This window comes from Nicotiana tabacum, chromosome 10 (assembly GCF_000715075.1).
Source record: "Nicotiana tabacum cultivar K326 chromosome 10, ASM71507v2, whole genome shotgun sequence".
Lineage (NCBI taxonomy): Eukaryota > Viridiplantae > Streptophyta > Magnoliopsida > Solanales > Solanaceae > Nicotiana > Nicotiana tabacum.
In genome coordinates, this window is record NC_134089.1 from 68,807,021 (window position 1) to 68,830,895 (window position 23,875).

The 23,875-nt window shown below is 37.1% G+C and overlaps 1 protein-coding gene across 1 annotated transcript; it reads right to left on the minus strand.

Moving 5' to 3' along the window:
• Window positions 1–4,035: 4,035 nt before the first annotated feature.
• LOC107831824 (ribonuclease 2) lies at window positions 4,036–10,856 on the minus strand. The gene is made up of 9 exons (XM_016659617.2): window positions 10,337–10,856; window positions 9,614–9,642; window positions 9,447–9,520; window positions 8,548–8,649; window positions 8,431–8,434; window positions 7,477–7,568; window positions 6,703–6,864; window positions 5,826–5,910; window positions 4,036–4,327 (listed from the first exon to the last, which is right to left on the minus strand). Exons 1-9 carry the CDS (start codon window positions 10,582–10,584, stop codon window positions 4,293–4,295), a joined length of 831 nt encoding a protein of 276 aa, XP_016515103.1. The 5' UTR covers window positions 10,585–10,856; the 3' UTR covers window positions 4,036–4,292.
• Between the last annotated feature and the right edge of the window lie 13,019 nt (window positions 10,857–23,875).

The following is a 23,875-nucleotide window of genomic DNA, read 5'->3' on the forward strand; positions in this document are numbered from 1 at the left end:
TTCTTATGTTTCATTTATGGTTGGTGGTTGCAAACATTAACTAGTGCCAATTTACTTTTGTCTTTCACTTGGAAAAGTGGGTTAAAGTGTGGTAGAATTGAATAGCAAGAAAGGCGTTAAACCTTGTTTAATAGAATCTCTTAGGACTAAATGGGTTCTACTTGGCATAAATTGGTTGCTCTTAATTGTAACTCTTTTACATTTGAAAAAATCATAAAGAGAAAATACTACCTAATTATTGAAAAATATTGGATAGTTATTTAGGAGGAATTTCCATTTCAAAGGACCTCCCATTAGAAATATATCATATTCACACTGATAGCATTACATTCTATACACGGGGACACAACCTTGTTTTCTTAATCCTTTTCATCAATTCCCTTAACAAAATAGCTTCTCTTAACAAATCACAATTACCAAACTTTTTCCAAACTAACGGAGTAGAATTACACCTTTAGTCAAGTGGCACACTATTCAAGTGACATTTTCACACCTATTCCATGTGGGATTCGACCCCAACCTAATAGGATTATTATATTTGACATTGGTCGCCTTACACCATTTATATAGGTGTAATTTGAGCATATCAAGTAACAAACAACATAGAAGAGATAAATGTACAATAGCAAACAAAGTAGGAGGCCTATAGGCAACAGTGACAGATAAGATAGAATGCACATAAGTAACGGTAATAGATAAGACATGATGTCCGCTACACACTTTCAACAATCAAAAATAACAGTAATAACAACAACAACAACAACAACAACAACAACAACAACAACAACAACAACAACAACAACAACAACAACAACAACAACAACAACAACAACAACAACAACAACAACAACAACAACAACAACAACAACAACAACAACAACAACAACAACAACAACAACAACAACAACAACAACAACAACAACAACAACAACAACAACAACAACAACAACAACAACAACAACAACAACAACAACAACAACAACAACAACAACAACAACAACAACAACAACAACAACAACAACAACAACAACAACAACAACAACAACAACAACAACAACAACAACAACAACAACAACAACAACAACAACAACAACAACAACAACAACAACAACAACAACAACAACAACAACAAGAAGGTAAGGGCAGAATATATATGCATGTATATGAGGGAAAGATAAACATGATACTATGCATGTCTCTCATCCTTACTTTCACAGGAACACACTTCGTGCCATGAACTCTCATTCTCACTTGAACATAAACACCCTTCGTGCCAATATCATATCAAATTGCATGGGAATACCCTTCATGCATATATCACTCATCCTCACTGCACAGAAATACCCTTCGTGCAATTTTACTTATCCTCACCAAGCATATGTATATCGGTACAAGCAAGGTAGGATGCATAAATACTATTGAGAGGGATGAGTAAGTGTAATATGATTCCTGAGAAATAATCATAACTATCGCACAAATAAGCAAGCCAACATTTCAAGAGCTGTCTTATCCAAATATCACATGATCTTTAACATGATTAAGAAGGCTCAAGTAACACAAATATGACATGTATAGATAAGTGTTCGTAATACAAGCATGTCTGCGATCAAATCCAGTATATCACAACTTCAAGAATAGCCCATCATTTCATTTAAGATGTCATATGTTTATTCATAATTTCTAGCATGGATAATTATACTCATTTAGTCGTAGAAACAAACAAAACATAAGTCAAAAGGATCAAAAAGTTCAACAAGGCACAAAGAACCATATAATCTATCCCGAGTATGGATAATCCTGACACATGCATATACGCTCGTCACCTCGCATATGCATCAACTCTGTATGAAGCAAACAATATTATTTATTAAGAAAAATTCTCTCAAACTAAAGATAGGTAAGACACTTACCTCATACCATAACAAGTTCAGCAACCTAATACCATTTTTCTTAGAAATACTCCTTAAAACGATCAAAAACTAGTCAAATATAATCTAAGAAAGTCAAATAATGCAAAAGAAAACATCCTCAACCAATAACGGTTCAATCTTTGATGAAATTTCAATAGTCAACAAAAAAATAAACCCGGACCCACATGGTCAAACTTCAAAATCAAGACCAAATCTTGATGACTCATAACCCCACGAGTCCAAATATATAATTAGTTTCAAGAAAATTCGACCTCAAATTAAGGTCTAAATCCCCAAAATTAGCTCTCTCAAGTTCAAACCCAAAAATTCAATTTTACTCTATAAAATCCTAGATTTAGGGCAAAAATCTATGAGGAATCATGATATATAATCAATACTAACCTTAAAATATCAACGTTATAAGTTGAGATGAAAATCTATCTCAATATCGCCTAACCCTAGCTCTACATCTTAAAAATGGTTAAAAATAGTCTAATCCCGATTTATGGTTTAAAAATATCCCTGGGCGAAATTCATCTTCCCGTTCGCAAAGGACCTATCGCGTTCGTGAAGGCCAATGATCAGTGACCATCGCACTCACGATGCCAACCTCGTGTTCGTATAAGCTACTCCCCCAGAGCTTCGTGTTCGAGACTAGCTCCACATTCGCGAAGCACTAAAATCACACCAGAAACCAGCAAATGAAACATGAACAAAAATAGTCAAAATCATTCGAACCCTGGTCCAATTATCCTATCAAGTCTATATATCTAGCAGGGACCTGCTCGAAGGCTCAAAACACCAAACATAACATTAAAACAAAGAATCACGTATCAAACCAAGAATTTCAAAAGTTCTAATGTTCAAATTTCTAACTTTCGATTAAACGCGCCGAAACGGCCTCGGGTCTCTCGAGACCCAAATCAAACATATGTACAAGTCCAAAATCACTGTACAAAGCAACGAAATCATCAAATCATCAATCAGGGGTCTTTTACTCAAAAATTAAATATTGGTCGACTCCAACAACTTAAAGCTTCCAAAAAGAAAACTCTTTTTCCAAAACACTCCAGAACCTCTAAGAAATCAAAATCAACTACACGCGCAATTCCTAAAACTTGTTCAAAAGAATCTACTCAAAGTCTCAGATCGCAAAACGAAGCGCTAGAAATCAATATAACTGATCGGATTGTTACATAGATAGAACATCAACATAGAGTCCTGCCATGGATTTGGACAATGGACTTAAACGAAATTAACGACAAGAACAAAACAAATACAGTCTAATCCCACAAATAGGGTTTGAAAAGGTTTGTGTATGCGCAACCTTACCCCTATCTTGTGAAGGTAGAGAAACTATTTTTGATAGACCCTTGTCTCCCGAGAACATAGTCACAACATTAGTTGTTAAAAAATGAACATAGTTTGCAATGCTTTACCTCTCCCATGAATATAACCTCGTCCTCATTAAGCAAAGCACAAATACATATGAATGTTTATTTGAGATGTTTCATTAGGCATTGCAACCTCTAATCTAGGGATGGAAGCGGGGCGGTGCGGGTGGGTTGCGGGTTTCAGGGTATCTGGGGCGGTACGGGTTTAAATCTATGCGGTATGGAGCGGGTTGAAATAATCTTTTAAAAGATTGATGCGGTGCGATGCGGGCGCGGGTTGTGGGTTTACACGAATTTACACAAGTTTTCTGGTTTTGGCCTATTGTATATTCTAAAAATTATCCGGCAAGACATGTGCAAGGTCTGTGACAAACTTAAAGACCATAATCTCTGTAAAACCAAAAAGTCAAAAGAAAAAACTTATCATAGTCTCTGCAACCGCTTAACATCGTTTACCATCCCTACTCTAAGCACCTTAGTGGTGTGACTCGCAGCTTGTGCTTTGTTTACTTCTGAAATGAAACATCACCTCCAGCCTGCCCCTATTACATGCTTGGGCAGTGAACAAGTATTGCCATGAAATGACCGTTGGTTTGTACGAAAAATTGAAATGACCATAGCTTCAAGGGAACCAATGGACTAACACTTAGTGGTCCATAATTGGTAAATACTGAAATTAGCAAAATTCCACCAACTGTTCTTTATATTTATGCACAAGCAAAGATAAACCATGTCGAAAAGTTATCTTAGTAGACTGGAATAGCATAAAAGGGAACATATTAATCTGCTTAAAAGTTACAATGATTATAGACTGGAAAGTTCACAAGCAAATACTATTCGTCCACTTGTACATTTGCATGTGTTGAAAGTATTAATCTATCCAAGGCAGAAACTTGTATTGTCACAGAGCTTCACCACAAAGTAATAAACCAAGGTCATTTGGCATCCTTGTCAAATTAGCTGAACCAACCAGAGACTATTCTGTAGACTAAGAAGCTGCTGTTGTATTGCTGCTTCTAATCTCTGTAAAACCAAAAAGTCAAAAGAAAAAACTTATCACAATGAGGCTCCACTATGTCCCTATCATGGCAGGTAAATATCTCTATAGTACTCCGACCTAGCGAATGAACAAAAAGGAAGATTGAGAATGCACTATGACAATGGATAGTGGATACATAAAAAGCCACAGGACAGACAGTATTACACACATATATATATACACACATTTGTCCAAAGTGCAAACAGGTGTGGCACACCAACTTTCACATTCCTTGCCTGGTCCTGGTCATTCAGTCTCATGGTGGAAACACTAAGAACTGCAGTAATGTAATCCAGTTATCCTGAAATATTCTTTAGTTGAGCTTTTGTGAAAGCAAGTAAGCATGTTCAACTACTTTACGGAGAGAGTAGAGACAAATTAGTAGTAGGTAGACGAGAAACCAAAGCTTTAAGCTGATCCAAGCAGAATGTTTATTATCTCCCTAAGTTGCAAGAGAAAACCTTCTCAGAGAGCTCAAAACTGACATGAAAATGAGCTATGCCATCAAGAGCCAAAAGGAAACAAATGAGATGAAACAAGAAATTAATGTGTTACGTTTATTTACTACTTATTTAATCATAGTGTCTCCTATTAATCTGAGATATCACAAGTAAAGAATCTGCAAATACCCACCAAATACATGTGCAGATGTGTAAGGAGATAGATTTTTTTTTTTTCTAAATTTGAGTGGATTTCTAGAGTATGTTAAGGGGTCAATTTTCACAATTTTCCTTTTTATTGTTTGGTTTACTGTCATAAAAAATGTTAATAGGCCTGGTTAGTCGAAGACGGATTAAATTCATCATCCGCGCACTCGTGTATGATTTATGAAGGAATTGAAATTTCACAAGTATGGGCATTTCATTGCTCCTTGTATATAAAAGTTGCTTGACTAGTAATGCAACACAATTTTTGAATATATTCCATTTTAAAAAATTATTTATTGTACCAAGCAACCAAAAAGTATGCATAAAATATTTACAGGAAAGAGGCATCCTACTATTGGGCATGTTCTTATTTCAAAACAAAATGAGGGCCATTGTTTCACATGAAAGTGAACTATGCCATTAATGCCTAGGTGTATTCACACCTATTTCAACATAGGGCAATCAGAGAGGAGGGAGCTACTCCATTATCCGCTGCACTTAACTCAGTACGTACATCATTTACCATGTCATATTTTTCTTATGTATGGTACTTGGAACCTATGTTGCGGACTCTCCGAAATGCTGCTGCACCCGTGTCGGATTCTCCAAAAATGCACTAATTTTGGAGGATCCGACACGCATCCGGCAACATTTTCGGAGAGTCCGAGCAACATAGCTTGGAACACCGGTAAGAATGGCTCTCAAACCTTCATATTTGTTAAGTGGGAGAATACTTTTATAACATATTGGGCCGTTGTTGTTGTTGTTGTAGATCAATTAAGCTTAACAAAAAGCCAGCCAAAAGAGAAAAAAAGTTAACAAAAAAAGAACTTACCCCATGATCCATGGGCTGGCAAGCTGACATACTGAGGACATGACCCTCTTGATAAGGCGCTAGTATCACGTGCACAGTCACGAGGCTATAGAAAGGACAGGGATTGAATCCTATATTAGTGGGGAGGATTATGGAATGACAGTTTGCTAATAATAGAGATTCAAAATAAAATACAAATTAAAGGGCAGCCCAGCGCATGAAGTATCCCATGTTTACGCAGGGTCAGGGGAAGGGCCGCACCACAATGGGGTGTAACATAGGCAACCTACCCTAAGCATCAATGGCTAATTCCACGGCTCGAACCCGTGACCTAAAGGTCACACGGAGACAACTTTACCATTCCTCCAAGGCTCCCCTTCAAAATACAAATTAAATGCATGAAATCAGAATACCGAAACAAAGCCTGTATTCTTCCTAACCCCACTGTTCTTAACATATAGGATATTGATTAAAGTGACAACGAGGGGGTACTGGATGATAAAAGAAGGTCGGTCATTGTCTTCTGTTCGTTTTCTCATCAGTTGGCTTTTCGGCGACATGCAAACCTTAGTAGCCGTCTACATATGAACAAGAAAACTGGTTCTTAACGATCAAGTCATGAACTTTTCTGCATTATGGTCCTGTGAAATCTACTGGTGAGAGTGAGACTATCCTGGATGGCAAGGAAGTTTACAGAATGAAAGGTACTTCGTTGATGCTGACAAAGATTTCTTTTTTTCGTTTTCTTTGAACAGGCACTGGCAAAGAGTTCTACAGACGCAACATACTATCTGAAAATTTTCATTTTATGCCGTCAACATCATCATTACATTACAGTAAATGTGAGTCATAAAGCATCTATTCCAGTATCTGTTAGAGGATTAGAGAGACAACAAACCTCAAAATTCTTATAGAAGCATATACGAAGTTCCTCCAGGGCATCGCCTGAGCATGTTAACTCGGGGGTTGCATGGAAAGCATTTTCAATTGATGAAATGATGCCTCCTAATGGATACTTTTCGGAATCTGATGGTACATATCCAGCTTCAAACAGAACTTCCTGGAGTTGTGTTTGAATGCATTAATGTTAGTCATGTACCAGGAGTAATTACTATTCATATCCAATTGTCATGCATAACCACTATATGGTTAGTCAACTGAGATTGAAGAATAACTTGTTAATATTCAACTGAAAACAAAATGAAACTGTATCAACAAGAGAACCATTTTCACATGGATAAATTGATATCTATATAAAAACAGTTTTTAGTGCATAAACAATATCAAGAATGTTTTGATTCAGTTGATTAATTGATACCCACCCACCCCCCCAAAAAAATATATATATATATCCTCTGTTGATTACCGAGTTGCAACTGATTTCCTCTTGGTATATTTTGCATCAAGGGGAACTAGGTATTAATAAACACCCAGGAGAAAGTTTTGAGATATAATCATATTATTCAAGATGCAACAACTTCTTCACTATTTGAGGTCATCAAAAAATTTCATAGAATGAAAATACCCAAGCACAAAAAGATAAAAACAAAAACTACAAAACTGTACAAGCAACAAGAAGAAAAGGACATAAAATTTCTAAGAAAAAAAGGTATTTTACTCTTCCAAGGATAGTATACCAGGACTATAATACATAGCATGAAAAGTCACTTACTGTAACATTATACTTGAAGTAAACATTCAACGTAGTCAAAAAGAACTCATATTCATCATGGACAACTGGATAAGCACATGTCCCATGTTTTTCTGCAATCAATAAACATGAAAATATAGTCACAAATGATACTTAAAGAATATCCTATCTGGCTTTTGTCCCTATAAAAAATTTAAACCGCATACAAGTAGGGGTAAGGTCCGTACACACTACCCTTCCAGACCCCACTTGTGGGATTACACTGGGTATGTTATTGTTGTTGTTGGTGTTGTTGCATATAAGTATACCAGACATTCTGTACTATAATCAGGTTGGATTTTGTAGTGAAAAAATGCCCTGCCTCCATATAACTCCCTATTGAAAACCAGGTGTTTTGTTTGGTAACCAGAAGATGTACGCCCCATCATAATACTATGAGGTATTTGTAAAAAGAACAAACATGAGTTCTTTTACACATTGCACTGCAAAGCGATATAACAACCACTGGGAGTAGGGGCGGGATTCTCAGAGTAACTTAGAGGGATTAATTCTCCCCAATAACAAAAATGTGTCTTTTAGCCCTTTGTTGGCACAACATCATCATACCAAAGGGAGATTACAGCATATTGATGGTGTGCACAGGCTTAAGCGCACACAAGAGACAAGACATCTCATTGATTCCATGACAAAGCAGAAGGAAATAACTACCTTCTACCTCAGTTTTAGAAGGATAATAAATAAATAAATTTACTGTACACGAGGAAGTACATGCCTAATCACTTGTCAGCATCCAAGGAGAAGAAGGGAGCTACACTTAATTTGTTAAGACATGTCAACAGTCAAATTACTTTCTAGGTTTTTACATCACTGGCTCCTTTATGTACATATAAACCTTGCTTCTCAACTAAGTTCTAAGAAATAGCAAGCTTGCAAGATTAATTTAACATAAAATATCGAATAAGACAAGGTAATTACCCCACTGTGCTTGAGTATCTCCAGAGTCAGCATAGAGGAAATGCAAGGAGGATGTGTCAGTTCCTTAAATTGTATCGAATTCAAACAATCAATGAGAAAAAATAATAGTGAAACCACCTCATGTGCCCAGAATGGTCCTTTTCTGTGATGGCAAGATCTGGGGGAACCACAACTTAAAGAAGGCCAATACTTCCTCAAGGGCTCGAGCAATGTTGAAATCTGAGATGACAAATAGTACTTTGGCTCAAAAAAATAAATTTGACCTTGGTGATGAGGAGTAAGCATATCTATGAAATGGAAAAAAGGGAAGCACCACTGAGATTAACTAAGCTTCTCAATGACCTCATAGTGGAGTTTCCAAATATCCTAGCTAACCAACGAAGTTCACAGAAGCTTGCAGCGCTAATATGAAATAAAATCGCTTGAAGCCAATTTACAGCAAAAGATGTTTGATGGCTTAACTCTCTATCTGTATTTGCATAAATAATTGGCACCTTGACACAATTTCATAGCCATAGTCTACGTTACAAATATGAACAAATTATTTAACAGAATTCAGATCTGAAAAATTAAGCAGACAAAAGGTCTTATAATGCAAACTTCATGATTAAAAGTTAAGATAGAAAATAGACAAACGTGTAAGTGTTCACACAAAAAGAACTGCTCAATATGAAGGTGAAGATTTAGGAATCCGTTCTTGAGTGCTTGATCTTGGTAAGAAGTTGCACCCAAGGATGTGGCCTAGTGATAACTGGAATGAGGATCACGGGGAAGAAAGTTTTGAATCCCAGTAGAGGCCAAAAAAAAAGCTAGGCGATTTCTACCCCGACACCACTGTTATCACAATAAAAAAAATCTCCATGAACTCTTGTGGATTTAGTCCTGTCATCAGAAGACATTGGCATTCCAGTTATAAACTGTTCACAAGCAATGCAAGTAGTTCCACCAATCAATTCTCACATTCCAGGCTGCTCTCTCATAGAAAAAGGGCAAGAAAATACAATAAGCAAACATACCTCTCTCTCATCAAATGCTTTACCAGAACAGCAGGAAGGCCAAGTTCCATCATTGTACTCTGTCCAAAGTCCATCTATAGCACAAGAAACCTTATTCAATTCTATCTTTCACTTTTCATCACATACAAAATTAATTAAACACCCTTCTGAAATGGAGTAGGACTTACGAATTGTGAATACAGGTGGCGAGTTCGAGCTGCAAAAATACAAAAATCACAAGTAAGCTCCTATAACGCATGTTATATAATGAAATTGCCGCAAAACAAATATATCTAAATTTCTTATTCTTTTTCTTGCTATAATAATCGGTAAATAATTGATCCACTTTGCGCTTCTCCACTTAAAGATAGTAGTAGTACTAGATTTGGTTCAGTAGCCATCAGACCAAAGCCATGGAGGCCCATAAACTCTAATCTAACAACAACTACAACAACTAAGCCTCAATCACAAACTAATTGAAGTCTGTCGTATGAATCTTCAATATCCATTTAGCACCATTTGGACCATACTTTAATTTAATCCTAACAAAAAAAAAAAAAAAAAAAAAGAGAAAAAAAAAGGCACATAAAGAAGCATAAGATCTATGATGGAAAATATAGCGGTAATTGCATTGAATAGTACATTTAACTTTCAATTAACTAAAACATGTGTATTTGGTCCTTTCATATATGAATAAGTGATATTAGACTATTTTTAGAACTATATTACCCTCGCATCAGTATTCAGATGGTTTAGCACTTAATAAAATTTGTTACATTTGTGAAGATTCACGTGCAGAGGGATCAAAGGTGCACGTATCCACTAAACAAAGACCAAAATTAGAAATTTGTCCATATTTGAGGACTACAAGCCAAATTTTCCAAAAAAAAAAAAAGAAAAAGGAGATATACCGGCTGCAACAGGCGTTGGAAGAACAACAACGGCGAGTTCTTCGGCAATAGGTGCCTGGCCATTGGAGAGATAGCTTGAAGTAATTGAACTCTCGCTGATATCCTCCTCCTGCGCCACCGCCTCCTCTTCTCAGTAATCCTACTTCCTCATCCCATCCACCGTTGACTCCAACCAGAATACAACATGCTCCGATCAACAGAAATAGCATTCGTAGATTCACAATAGCGTGGACCGGAAGGAAAGTCATGGCTCTACCCCTACTGTTCTATTCCTAATAGTTTTTCAGTTTTCTTTTTCTTTTTTTTTGGTTTTCGTTCTTATGGATATGCCCATGAGTTGTGAAACAGTTTTATTATAAATAAGGGAGAAGGCTGGTGGCAGACGGCAGTTTTGGATTTATTATTGTGAACAAAAAGAAAAATGAAGAAGATAAATGGCGTGAGGGTTAGTTAACGGACAAAGTAGAATTTGGCACTTTTAATTTGCTGGCGGACTTGAAGAATCTTTGCGTTCATGTTTGATGAGCATTTAGTACTCTTTCGGTTTCATGATTTTAACTCAGAGGGGACCTACGTGATGGCTTGAGGGGTCACGTGACCCCCTTACCTCGTCATAAATTCTGTATATACATATTATATATATTTGTATATATATATGAGATCTTTTAAATATTTTAAGTATACCAAAGATGTGGACGGAAGAAGTGTTTGCTTTGGGCCCTTTAATTCCCAACTGTGTTGAGGATGTTGGTTCAAAACCCCCCTTTATCTTTTTTCTCCTCCTTTTATTTTTATTCTTTGACTACAATGTAATTTATATTTAATAGCAAATTGCTTTATCTTTTACTTTTATCTCTTTTTTTTAAATTCAATTATAATTTAGTACTAATATATAATAGTCAACTTTATTAATATTTTAGTTCTTTGAATAAAATATAATTTATATTCAATAACAAATTGCTTTTTTTACTTTTATCTTCTTTTTTTTATTTCATTTATAGTTTAGTACTAATACACAATAGTCAACTTAATTAATTTTATTCCTTCTCTTCCCATAACACCCATTTTGCGAAGAAATATCTCTCTCTCTCTCTCTCTCTCTCTCTCTCTCTCTATATATATATATATATATATATATATATATATATATATATATATATATATATATATAGCATACAGTGGTGCCCCCATCTTGCTCAAATCCTGGGTCCGCCTCTGTTTTAACTTATGTATGACTTGGAACTTTTCATCATTAGTTTGCATTTTGAGGGGACGTTTAGTTGGAAAAAAGTTATCCCAATATTCATTATCTTGGGATTAGTTATCTCGGAATTAATTATTTCATCTCTCAATGGGGATAAAAAAAAAACACTATAATTCCGGGATAACTAATCTCGGGATTAATTATACCGCAATTTTCTACCAATAAAATATGGGATAAACTCTTATTAAATTTGGTCCCGGGATTAATTATTCCTTATCACTCATACCAAACGAGCCCTGGAGGTTTGGAAACTTACTAAGTTTGACTTAGAGTGGACTTTGATGCTATCGGACTTCGGGCGGTGTTATGGGACTTTGGATAGGTTCATTAGTTGGTTGGAACTTGTGTGTGAAGTTGGTCGTATTCCGAAATGTCTAAGTGTGATTCGAACGCATTCAACGAAGTTCGAAGGTTTGAAAGTTAAAATGGAGGGTTTTGATTGTCGATTTGTGATTTTGAGGTTATTCACGGCGTTTCGAGCCTTTGGATAAGTTTGGATAAGGTATTGCGACTGGTTGGTATGATTGGACGGGGTCCCGGGAGCCTCGGGTGTGTTTCGGTGTGGTTTCAGACCATTTGTCGTTGTTTTGCAACTGCTAGTTTCTGGTGTTCTTGGTGTGCATCGCGATCACGGAGGGTGAGTCGTGTTCGCGAAGAGTGACTGGAGCTGGGAAGGAATTGTTAATCGCGATCGCGGTGGGGAGTTTGCGATTGCATTACTGGAGCTGAAAGATTGGCCTTCGCGTTCACAGAGCTAGGCTCGCGTTCGTGAAAGCTTGGTAGGTTGTGGAACACCATCGCGAGAGGATCTCGCATTCGTGAAGAAGGAATCCTAGGCGAGGATAGTTTGGCCTTCGCGATCGCAAGGGTGCTTTCGCTATCGTGGAGAGGACTTTTTGGGCAGCTGCAATTTTGCCTTCGCGATCGCGAAGAGGAAAGGTCTGGGCAAAATGTATTTTATTTTGGGGGTTAGACCAACTTTCCTTACTTTTACCTGGGTAGGACGATTTTTCGAGCTCTTTGAGGGGAAATTTTCATAATCTATCATGAGGTATGTGATTCATACTCATTGTGAGTTAAATACATGGACTATATATAGATTTTAACATGAAAATTGGTAGAAATTGTAAAAGTTTGGAAGAAAACCTAAAAATTGTATTATTGGATTTTGACCACGAAATTGAATATGGAATTGGAAATAAATTATATATTTGAGTTTGTGGTGCTATGGGTAATGTTTATCTTCAAGAATTTTCGAAATTCGGGCGCGTAGGCCCGAGGGTTGATATTGTTGACTTTTCGTGTAGAATTGGAAATTGTTTCTAATTGTTAAATTACAAGTATTTGGGCATATTTTGATTGGTTTGCACGTTGTTTAACTAGTTTCGGATCGTTTGGCATTGGTTTGAGGTGCTAGAGAGGCGTTGGAGTCGATTATCGAGTTTCGGGGCGAGGTAAGACTCCTATCTAACCTTGTGAGAGGGAATTTACCTCGTGGGTGCTATATTTGTTATGTGCTACTTTTATGAGTGCTAAGCACGTATGAGGTGAGGAGTATCTGTGTGTATGCTAGAATTCCTGATTATGTCCGGGTAAACTTTGTCACGCCCCGAACCTGGACCTGGACGTAACACGGTACCCGGTGCCTGACTACATGTGGCCGAGCAAACCAACTGGCTGACTGAATCAACATGTGATATCATAATATACTGAATGCAGAAGATAAACTAACGCATGCTGATATACTGAAAGTCTGAATGATATAAATCAAAGCGTTTAAAAACTAATACAAGTCTGAAACGTATCTGTAGTCAATATTGCTTAACATGAAAAGCTTGTGACTCTTTCTAATTGTTACTCTAATCTATTAATCCTCTAATGAAGTACTGAAAACATGTCTGTAAATACTGAAAGATTGTAAAGTAATGATAATGCTCTTAAAGAACTAGGGCTCACCACTTAGCTGGTACGAGAATCCTAGCGCTCTGAATCGTCAACCTGAAAATCGTTACTTGCATCGTGAGATGCATACCTCAGGCGAAAGGGATGTCAGTACATTTGAATTGCACCGCTATATAAAACAACTAAAAGAAAGAACTGTAAATACTGAAACTAAAATTGAGCTAATAACTAAGAACTGATAACAAAAAATTGGAATCAATTGTCACGACCCAAACCGATGGGCCGCGACGGGCACCCGGTACCTTACTCAACCGAGTATCAACATAGCGTATCTTTTCATGTCATACTATCATAGATAACTGAGCCGGAAGGCTGCCGTGAGATAACTAGAATGCAACATGTGATACCAACTTATACATAAGATATATAGGCCTATAAGACCAAAATAACCACTTGTACACTGAACATAGGCTGACAAGGCCATACAATCTTTTATGTACATGACATCTGTCTACAAGCCTCTAAGAATACATAATTTTAATAAAGGTCGGGACAGAGTTCTGTCATATCAAACAATACACGTCTAAATAATACTAACCAAACAAGTAACTCCGAAGCAAATGAAGTGCACCAACATCTTCCGCCGAGCTGATAGCCTACTTGGAAGGCGCTCGACTTATCTATCGGGACCTGCGGGCATGAAACGCAGCGTCCCCAAGCAAAAGGGACGTCAGTACAAATAATGTACCGAGTATGTAAGGAATGAAAATAAGTAAATATGATGACCCAGAAATGAAATCTTTAATTTAAACATTAAAATTCTATATTTTATGAAAATGTTAAGAGCTTACCCGCTATGAGTTAAGTATCACCTGAATAATTGATGTGAATGGCGTTCCTTCTCTAGTAATATATTACTTATGAGGCCAATGTTGGTATTATTTTCATGTTGTGTTACGTTGATTGGATTATGTATATGTTGTTAGGATTGGTTTCTGGGATTCTCTGACAGGTGAATAGGCTCAGTTACAAAGGAAACTCTAGCGAAATTTTTGGAAATTTTGGGAGTTAGTAAAAATTCGGGACAATTGAAACATGCGAAAGAAGAGGTAAGTTATGTTATGCATTTGGGGGTGGACTCTACTTCTCATCTGACGACCTATTAACATGATGGATACCAATTGGATATGATAGCAAGTGTACGAAACATACTATAAGTGATATGAGGTCTAAGGAAGGTTCTAAGTCTAAGCCAAGTTGAAAAATCATAATAGACTAAAGTTGCAAATGAGTACGCGCAAGACCTCACTTTGTACGAGCATATCTACATGGATATAACGAGTTGTGTGATGCACAACCTATCAAATTAAATATCTTTGAGTCTAGTTTCTAGAGCATCTGTTCGTCATTTGAACACTCCTACAAGAAGTTATGATCAAATTACCAAAGGTTGGCAGAAACTTGCACTACCGCGATGCCCCATGCGGCGCCCCGTGCGGCGCGTCTGTGGGGGAATTCAGAGAGAATTAGAAAATATTTTCTGAGCACATTTTGCACAGCCGCCCCGTCCCCTGCGGCGCCCCATGTGCCGCGGCAGTACAAAAACGGATTTTTAAGACCCGAACCCCATTTCATTTAACTCGTTTGGGATTTGTTATTTTGGGATTTTTGTGGTGCTTTTAGAGAGAGGGAAGAGAAATTCTAGAGAGAGGAAGAAGCTCAAGTTCCTTGTTCATCAAAAATCTTGTCCAAGCCTTGAAATCGCATCAAAGGGTTGCTAAGGCTTCAAAGAGGTAAGAATTTCTTTTCCCCAATTAATCAATTTCGAAATCTAACTAGAAATGGGTAATTAGTAAGATGATTCATGGATGTTTGAGTATTAGTTATACATGCTTGTAACAAAAAGGTTATGGGAAGATTGTTGTGTTCAAATAGGTAAAGATTGGGTTAAAAATGGTAGAAATCTTCAAAACTTTAATTGAGCATTTGAAAGGCAATCCGATGTTGGAATTCAATAATTTTTATATGGTTGAACTCGTATCAGAACGAGTATTCGGATTTCGTAAGTTTTTCCGGGATTCATGACATGGGTCCCACTGTTGAATTTTAAAATATATTTCAGATTTTATCCGAAAAAAATAGTAAATTCATATGGAATTAATCCCTACGATTTGTATTGAGTATACTGAATTATTATGACTAGATTTGAAGCTTTCGGACACGAATTTGCAAGGCAAAGGTTTATTGGAATCTTGAATTGGTTGCAAAGCGAGGTAAGTGTTTGGTCTAACCTTAACTTGAGGGATTAGGAGTTGTGGCCTATTTGCTATGTGTTATTTGTTGAGTACGACGTATAGGCATGGTGACGAGTATCTATACGTTGGTGTCAAGCATGCCCATGAGTCTTATACTATGATTAATGTGACTCCATTTCATATTGTTCATGCTCTATATGATAATTTCTATTGAGGAATATAACTTGTGGAAGTATTATTGTTAATTGAACATGGTAGAGCATTGGCTCAAGTTGAGAAATTAATTGTTGAACATGGTCGTTGGCTCAAGTTGAGAATTGAATTGTTGAACATTGTAGAGCATTGACTCAAGTTAAGAATAGAATTGTTGAACATTATAGAGCATTGACTCAAGTTGTGAATCGAGTTGTGAAGTAAATATGAAAGAAGAAAGAAGAGAGAGAATCATGATATTGTCTCCCTTGCCGGGATGTTATTGTTTTGATATTGTTTCCCTTGCCGGGATTTGATTGATGTACTATTGTTCCCTTGTCGGGATTTTATTGTGATTTCATTTATTTCCTTGCCCTTATTTCTTGTAATTGTTGTTTGGGTGAGGAAGAGTGTTAAAGCACGAAGGGTGATGTCGTGTATGATTTTGTGAGGAAGAGTATAAAGCATGAAGGGTGATGCCTTGCCGAATGATGTACAATTCCGTGCCAATTATATTGATTTTATGGTGAGGATGAGAGTAAAAGCACGAAGGGTAATGCCGTACAGTTTATATTGATTCTTATGGTGAAGACGAGAGTAAAAATACGAAGGGTGATGCTGTACACTTGTCCTTGATTTTTCTGATTCTTGCTGATAATTGAGTTATGTTGTCCTTTACGTTTATTTACTGATTTTCTGTTGTTACTTGATTTTATTTTGATGTTATAGATTCCCTTACCCTATTTGCCTTGTAATTGTTGCTTGGGTGAGGAAAAGTGTAAAGCATGAAGGGGTGATGTTGTGTATTGTTTTGGTGAGAGAGTGTTAAAGCACGAAGGGTGATGTCGTGTATTATTTTGGTGAGAGAGTGTTAAAGCACGAAGGGTGATGTCGTGCACTTGTCTTTGATTTCTTGATTTTTATTGATAACTGAGTTATGATTTCTATACATTTAGTTGTTGGTTTCCTGTTGATACTTGTTGTACCCCACAACATGATTCCCCCTTCTTATTTTTAATTGAACTGTGGTGATCCTCATATTTATTTGTTGTTCTTCTGTTATTATTCGATGTCCCTGTAACATGTTACCCCCTCCCATACTTAACTGCACATTATTGTTCTTTTTTCCGTTGTATGTGATTTAACTGCACAGGTTTATTTGATAGTATGGTCCTAGCCTCGTCACTACTTCGCCGAGGTTAGGCTAGGCACTTACCAGCACATGAGGTCGGTTGTGCTGATACTACATTCTACAGTCTTTTGTGCAGATCTCAGTGCTGTAGACTTCGGACCGTAGTGAGATTGTTGCTCCTTGTTCATCAGGCGACCCGAAGTAGTCCTGCAGGCGTCCGCAGGCCTTGGCGTCTCCTTCTATCTACTATTCATGTTTCTTTTATGTATTTTCAGAGATAGTGTTGTATTTATTTCTTACAGACCGTTATTTTAGTAGCTCGTGCACTTGTGACACTAGTTCTGGGATGGTTTTTAGACATCACTATTATGATGGGATAATCACTTTACTTAGATTTTAAATTTCGCATTGTTTAGTTGTTATTAATTAAATTAAATTGGTATAAAATGGCTAATATTATTCTAACATTGGCTTGCCTAGCAAGTGAAATGTTAGGCGCCATCATGGCCCCAAATGTGGGAATTTTGGGTCGTGACAGTAAATAATAGATGTCACACCTCCTTTTTCCGCCCCGCGAGGGTACAAGGAGTTTTTTCCAATTAAAGGACAATCGAAACGGGATTTGTTTGTTTATTTCAGAGTCGCCACTTGGGAGATTTAGGGTGTCCCAAGTCACCAATTTTAATCCCGAATCGAGGAAAAGAATGACTCCATATTACAGTCTGCGTACCAGAAATCCGGATAAGGAATTCTGTTAACCCGGGAGAAGGTGTTAGGCATTTCCGAGTTCCGTGGTTCTAGCACGGTCGCTCAACTGTCATATTCGGCTTAAATATCTTATTTTTATACAATTATGAGCTCATGTGCAAATTTTTAACTCTTTACCGCTTTTATTATTATATTTTTAAAAGAATGTGAACATCGTTTAAAAACATGTCTTTGGATTGCGTCACATAAAATGCACCCGCGATCCGGAACGTATTTTATTCAATGTTTTGGGATTTGGATTTGGGTCGCATAAATGCGCACCCGTGTTTAGGAATGTATTATTATTAAAATCGTTCCTAAAGCGATTAGCGTATTATTATTTCTGGGTAAGACCGTGGAATTCACTAAACAGTCCATCCCGAATTCTAAATATTCAATTAAACATTTATTGAGGGCCCCGCAATTGGTGCATTTTATTGGGCAAGGCTCATCTCATTTTATTTTTAAAGGACAGTCCTAAAATGCCTACATTTTTCTCTTATTAAATTTGTCTCTACAAAATAAAAGAGAAAATGTCTTAATTTATTTACATGCTTGAGTTGTTATAAATGGGTTTCGAATATGATTCATAAAATCTGAAAATGATGCAAACAGGACAGTCCGTTGCCACTACGGGCCCAGGCCCAACGTGTATGACATAAAACTAGATCTGGGTCGTCTTATTCACATGTTACTACCTAGTTACATTATACTAAGCATGTTCTTAGTTTGTCAAATTAAAAAAAAATTAGCAATCTAATTTTAATCCTAGACCATTTACATGCTGAAATTAACCAATATTATTTAACTAAACAATATTTCTACCAAGTTCCTAAATGGCCTATTCGTTTGATTTTTTGACTAGACGGAGTTACTACACCATTTATTTATTTTTAGGCAATATATAGATAGTTCATCCGTTAAGCTATCGTCGGATGTTCCACTATATATATTAAATAGCTACATGATTCTGATTTTTGCAAGCTAAATAATTTATACAGACAAATAAAATTCAGAATATAATTAAATTAAATTTAGAATTTCAACTCTTCATTTTCGTATTCTGCTTCATATTTCGGTTTACAATAAACAGCGTATCAGTTGTGTACCTGATATTGGAAGCAAAAGAAAAGGGAGATCAGCAGAAATTCAGTAGCATAAAACAACAGCAACCTCAGCAACCAGTAACAACCAGCAACGAGAAACTTAGTGACAGATTTTAAAATCAAGACAAAAATCCGGAAACACCAACATCAATCAACGGACAGAAGCAAAGAGAATCTTTTCAGATTTTGAAAGACTAGTTAGTGTTTAACCCTTAATTTCTGAATCCGTATATCAGAATATTTGGATTGTAATCAGGTGTATACTATTCTTCTTTTGAATTTCCAGAATGTTTTTCTTTTTATTTTCTGAAGTCTTAGTATTTTTCAGAATTTCCTCTCTCTTCTTTTTTTCTGTCCTCTCTCCTCTTTTGTATTCTTTTTTCCCTCTGTTCTCTCCGTTCTCCTCCAAATCTGATTCAAGTCCCCTCTTCTTTATTTCCCATCCCAAACCCTTTAATCAATTGACAAAACAATCACTTTCTCCTACCAAACCCATTATCTTCCCACTCATCCCCCACTATATTAAACAAATATATCAACTTCACCTCATTACATCTTGTCCCCCATACCTAACATAAACAATTACCATATTCCCCTCCACTACATTATGTCTTATCCCCCATTTATATTAAACAATTATATCACCCACTCTCCATTACATTTTGTCCCCCATGCTTAACATAAAGAATTACAAAATGTTCAATTACCAAACTACCTCCGACCTTATTGCAATTACCATTTTACCCCTGAACGTACTGCGGTTTACCAAACTACCCCATCATCTATAACCAATCAATTAATCAAACTTAACCAAAATATAGCCAATATGACTAATTTCTAAACAAATTCAACAACAACTCATATGAACACAGATGAACAACATCAAATTAATGTGAATAAATCAACCATATTGGGAACCAATCCTGGTTAACTTAGACCAAAAATGGATGAGCAATGAAACAACAATATTAACAACACAATACATGATTCATCAACGAATCAAAAACCAAAACATAAACTCACATTAAATCACTGGATTAAAATGAACTTCAAACCAAGATGAACATGAATTAAATCCATTTTAACAACAAAATATGACAGATTCACATGATTAAACCAACATATTTCTCTATTACAACTAAATTCTTTTAGACAAATAACAAGATCGAAGAAGAAACAATTATGAACTTAAACTTGAATCTAACAATATTAACAATTTCTGAAAAATACATAAAACACATGAAACAAATTGAATAAATAATTAATTAAATTTCAATTTGAATCTAACAAACATTAAACTAACAATTTCACATGAACAACTGAAAAATTAACAAAACAATGAACACGAACAAAACAAAAATTTACCGATTTTAGATTCGAGAATATCAAAACGAAATACGGACAAAAATAAAACTCAAAACCCACTAACCGGATCGAAACGACGAACAATGATTGACCAACGACGAACTCATATGGACTGTTTTGACGACCCCAACCAAAACTCGCACAAACGACGATGAAGACGATCCTAAGAAGCAACTGAAGGAGGTGAAGCAAACGTGAAGCAACAACGATGGGGTATGTAGTGAATAAGAAGCAGTAGCAGCTGGTCATTTGGATGGAGACAAGTGAAGCGAAGCCTCACGTCCATGGCTGGAGCTCGAGAGCTCGACCACTCAACTCGAGCTCGACGAAACGAAGAAGATGAAGCAACAGCAGAAGCAGCGGGGAGCAGAAACAGAAACGTGAGCAGCAGCAGCAGAAACGTGAGCATCAACAAAAGGGTGAAGCAGCTATGGTCGTCGACTGTTGCTGCGTTCAACAGCTATGGTCGTCGAGGAGGAAGACGGCAATGAAGAAAGCTGAAGCAGACGACGCAGCAGCTATGGAAAAAAAATAGAGCAGCAGCGCGAGCTTGAAGCAAACGACGCAGCAGTGAAGCAGCTCGTCGAGGGTCGTTTGGTTGTTTGGACGAAGAACGAAGGAGGAGGAGGAGCCATGAACGTTGGTGAACCAGTAGCAGCTTAGCCATGGCATCCATGGCGACGGGTTGACGACGAAACACGAAAAAGAAGGCAGCATTTGGACTGTTGTTCGTTGGACGAAACAACAGGTGATGGGGAGCTTCTGCGAGTGGCTGTGGTGAGTGTGAGTGAGGCGTGAGGAGGAAAGGGCAGCTTCCATGGTTGGGGAGCTCGGGGAGTTGGTTTTGGAGAAGAAGAAGAGGGAGGGGGCGGGTAGGTTCTTTAGGGTTTTCTTTGTTTTTTTTTGTTTTTTTTTTGTGTTTCGGAGAAAAATGAAAAAATGAAGCGGGGTTAGGTATTGGGGTTATGGGGCGGACCGGGTCGATCCGTGTGGAGATGGACCAGGTCATGGGGAAGGTTGGGCAATTTTTGGGCCTGGGGTTGAAATTTGAAGAAGTGGCCCAATCCGATTTTTCTTTGTATTTTTTCTCTCTTTGCTTCTTTTATTTTTCTAAAACTAAATTCTAAAAATCCTTAAATTATTATTAAGAACTAAAGTAAGTTATAAAAGCGCAAATTAACTCCCAATAACAATTAACGCACAATTAAGTAATAATTAAGGATAAAATTGTATATTTGGACATTAAATGCTAAAAATGCAAAAGATACCTATTTTTGTAATTTTCATTTTTTTGTAAAACAAACTTAATTACTAACAATTGTAGAATTAAATCCTACATGCAAAATGCGACATATTTTTGTATTTTTATCAATTTAACAAATAAACATGCACAGACAAATACAAATAATTATTCAAAAATATCACAAAATATCACAAAATTGCACACCAAGGAAAATCATTTTATTTTTGAATTTTTTGGGAGTAATTCTCATATAGGGCAAAAATCACGTGCTTACAGCTGCCCCTCTTTGCCCGAAGACACGAAGGGTTTTCGTGCAAAGATAAAGCGAGCGATTTTTGCCCATCCGAGTATTCCGTGTGAAGCATTTTTTTGAAAAAGATTTAACCGAACCTTTGCTTCAAAGGTTTCCTACATATCCTGGGCTAAACAGGAATCAGGTCAATGTAGTTCGGGAAGTTTTGGTAGCTGGGACTACCGTGGGACTGCAAGGTTACTGCTGTTGCATGCTATTACCACTGTTTACCGATCTCCTTGTTACACCGTGCTAAAAATAAAACAAGAAGCTAGGCTAGACTGCAACTTGTTCTTGTTGCCTTGCTTTCTTGTCGGCTTGTGTTTCCTCCGGTGCTTTTCTTCCGCGAATTTGGGGATGACACTGGCCTTTTGCTTTTTTGAATGCCAATTTTTCATCATTTTGTTCGGTCCGCTGGGGACATGGCTTCCTTCATTAAGCTTTTTGGTGGTTCCTCTGGGGATATGACTTTCTTCATCAGATTTGTTATGCCGGGCATAATTTAATGTTCACATGCCGCTTCTTTCAAGACGCGTCTTTTCTTCCTTTTGACTCACGCGCTTGAATTTGTGCTGGGACCTCTTGTTGCAACCTTCTGCTTCCCGGTGCTGGGGATTTTTATTGTTTCCTGCTGGGGATTCTTGTTGTAACCTTCTGCTTTACTGCCTTCTGACTTGATCTTGAAATGTATTCCTCTGTTGTATGGACGGGCTCCCAACTTCAACACTTGAAAAGTAAAGACTGAAATGTATTCCTCTGTTCTTATGGGCGGGCTCCCAACTTCAACACTTGAAATGAAAAGACTGAAATGTATTCCTCTGTTATATGGGCGGGCTCCCAACTTCAACACTCGAAATGAAAAGACTAAATGTATTCCTCTGTTCTTATGGGCGGGCTCCCAACTTCAATACTTGAAAAGTAATACTGAAATGTATTCCTCTGTTCTATGGGCGGGATCCCAACTTCAACACTTGAAATGAAAAGACTGAAATATATTCCTCTGTTATATGGGCGGGCTCCCAACTTCAACACTTGAAATGAAAAGATTGAAATGTATTCCTCTGTTATATGGGCCGGCTCCCAACTTCAACACTTGAAATGAAAAGACTGAAATGTATTCCTCTGTTCTATGGGCGGGCTCCCAACTTCAACGCTTGAAATGTAATACTGAAATGTATTCCTCTGTTATATGGGCGGGCTCCCAACTTCAAACAAACAACTTTTAAAATAAACGTCATTCCTCTCTTCAGGCGGGCTCCTGACTTCAACAACAACTTTAAAAACTTTTAAAAATAAAACGCCTTTCCTCTCTTCAGGCGGGCTCCTGATTTCAACAACAACTTTAAAAATAAACGTCATTCCTCTCTTCAGGCGGGCTCCTGACTTCAACAAACAATTTTAAAAATAAAATGTCATTCCTTTCTTTAGGCTGGCGAGATTTCAACAACTTTTAAAAATAAAACGTCATTCCTCTCTTCAGGCGGGCTCCTGATTTCAACAACAACTTTAAAAATAAAACGCCTTTCCTCTCTTCAGGTGGGCTCCTGACTTTAACAACTTTGAAAATAAAATGCCATTCCTTTCTTCAGGCGGGCTCCTGACTTCAACAACAACTTTAAAAACTTTTAAAAATAAAACGCCTTTCCTCTCTTCAGGCGGGCTCCTGATTTCAACAACAACTTTAAAAATAAACGTCATTCCTCTCTTCAGGCGGGCTCCTGACTTCAACAAACAATTTTAAAAATAAAATGTCATTCCTTTCTTTAGGCTGGCGAGATTTCAACAACTTTTAAAAATAAAACGTCATTCCTCTCTTCAGGCGGGCTCCTGATTTCAACAACAACTTTAAAAATAAAACGTCTTTCCTCTCTTCAGGCGGGCTCCTGACTTCAACAACTTTGAAAATAAAATGTCATTCTTTTCTTTAGGTTGGCGAGATTTAAACAACTTTAAAATAAAACGCCTTTCCTCTCTTCAGGCGGGCTCCTGACTTCAACAACTTTGAAAATAAAATGCCATTCCTTTCTTTAGGTTGGCGAGA

Coding starts and splice junctions, on each gene's coding strand:
- LOC107831824 (XM_016659617.2), bottom strand. CDS start 10,584: ATGACTTTCCTTCCGGTCCACGCTATTGTGAATCTACGAATGCTATTT. Junction 9,643..10,336: donor TCCAACGCCTGTTGCAGCCG/GTATATCTCCTT, acceptor GTATTTTTGCAG/CTCGAACTCGCCACCTGTAT. Junction 4,328..5,825: donor GCCAGCCCATGGATCATGGG/GTAAGTTCTTTT, acceptor TTGGTTTTACAG/AGATTAGAAGCAGCAATACA.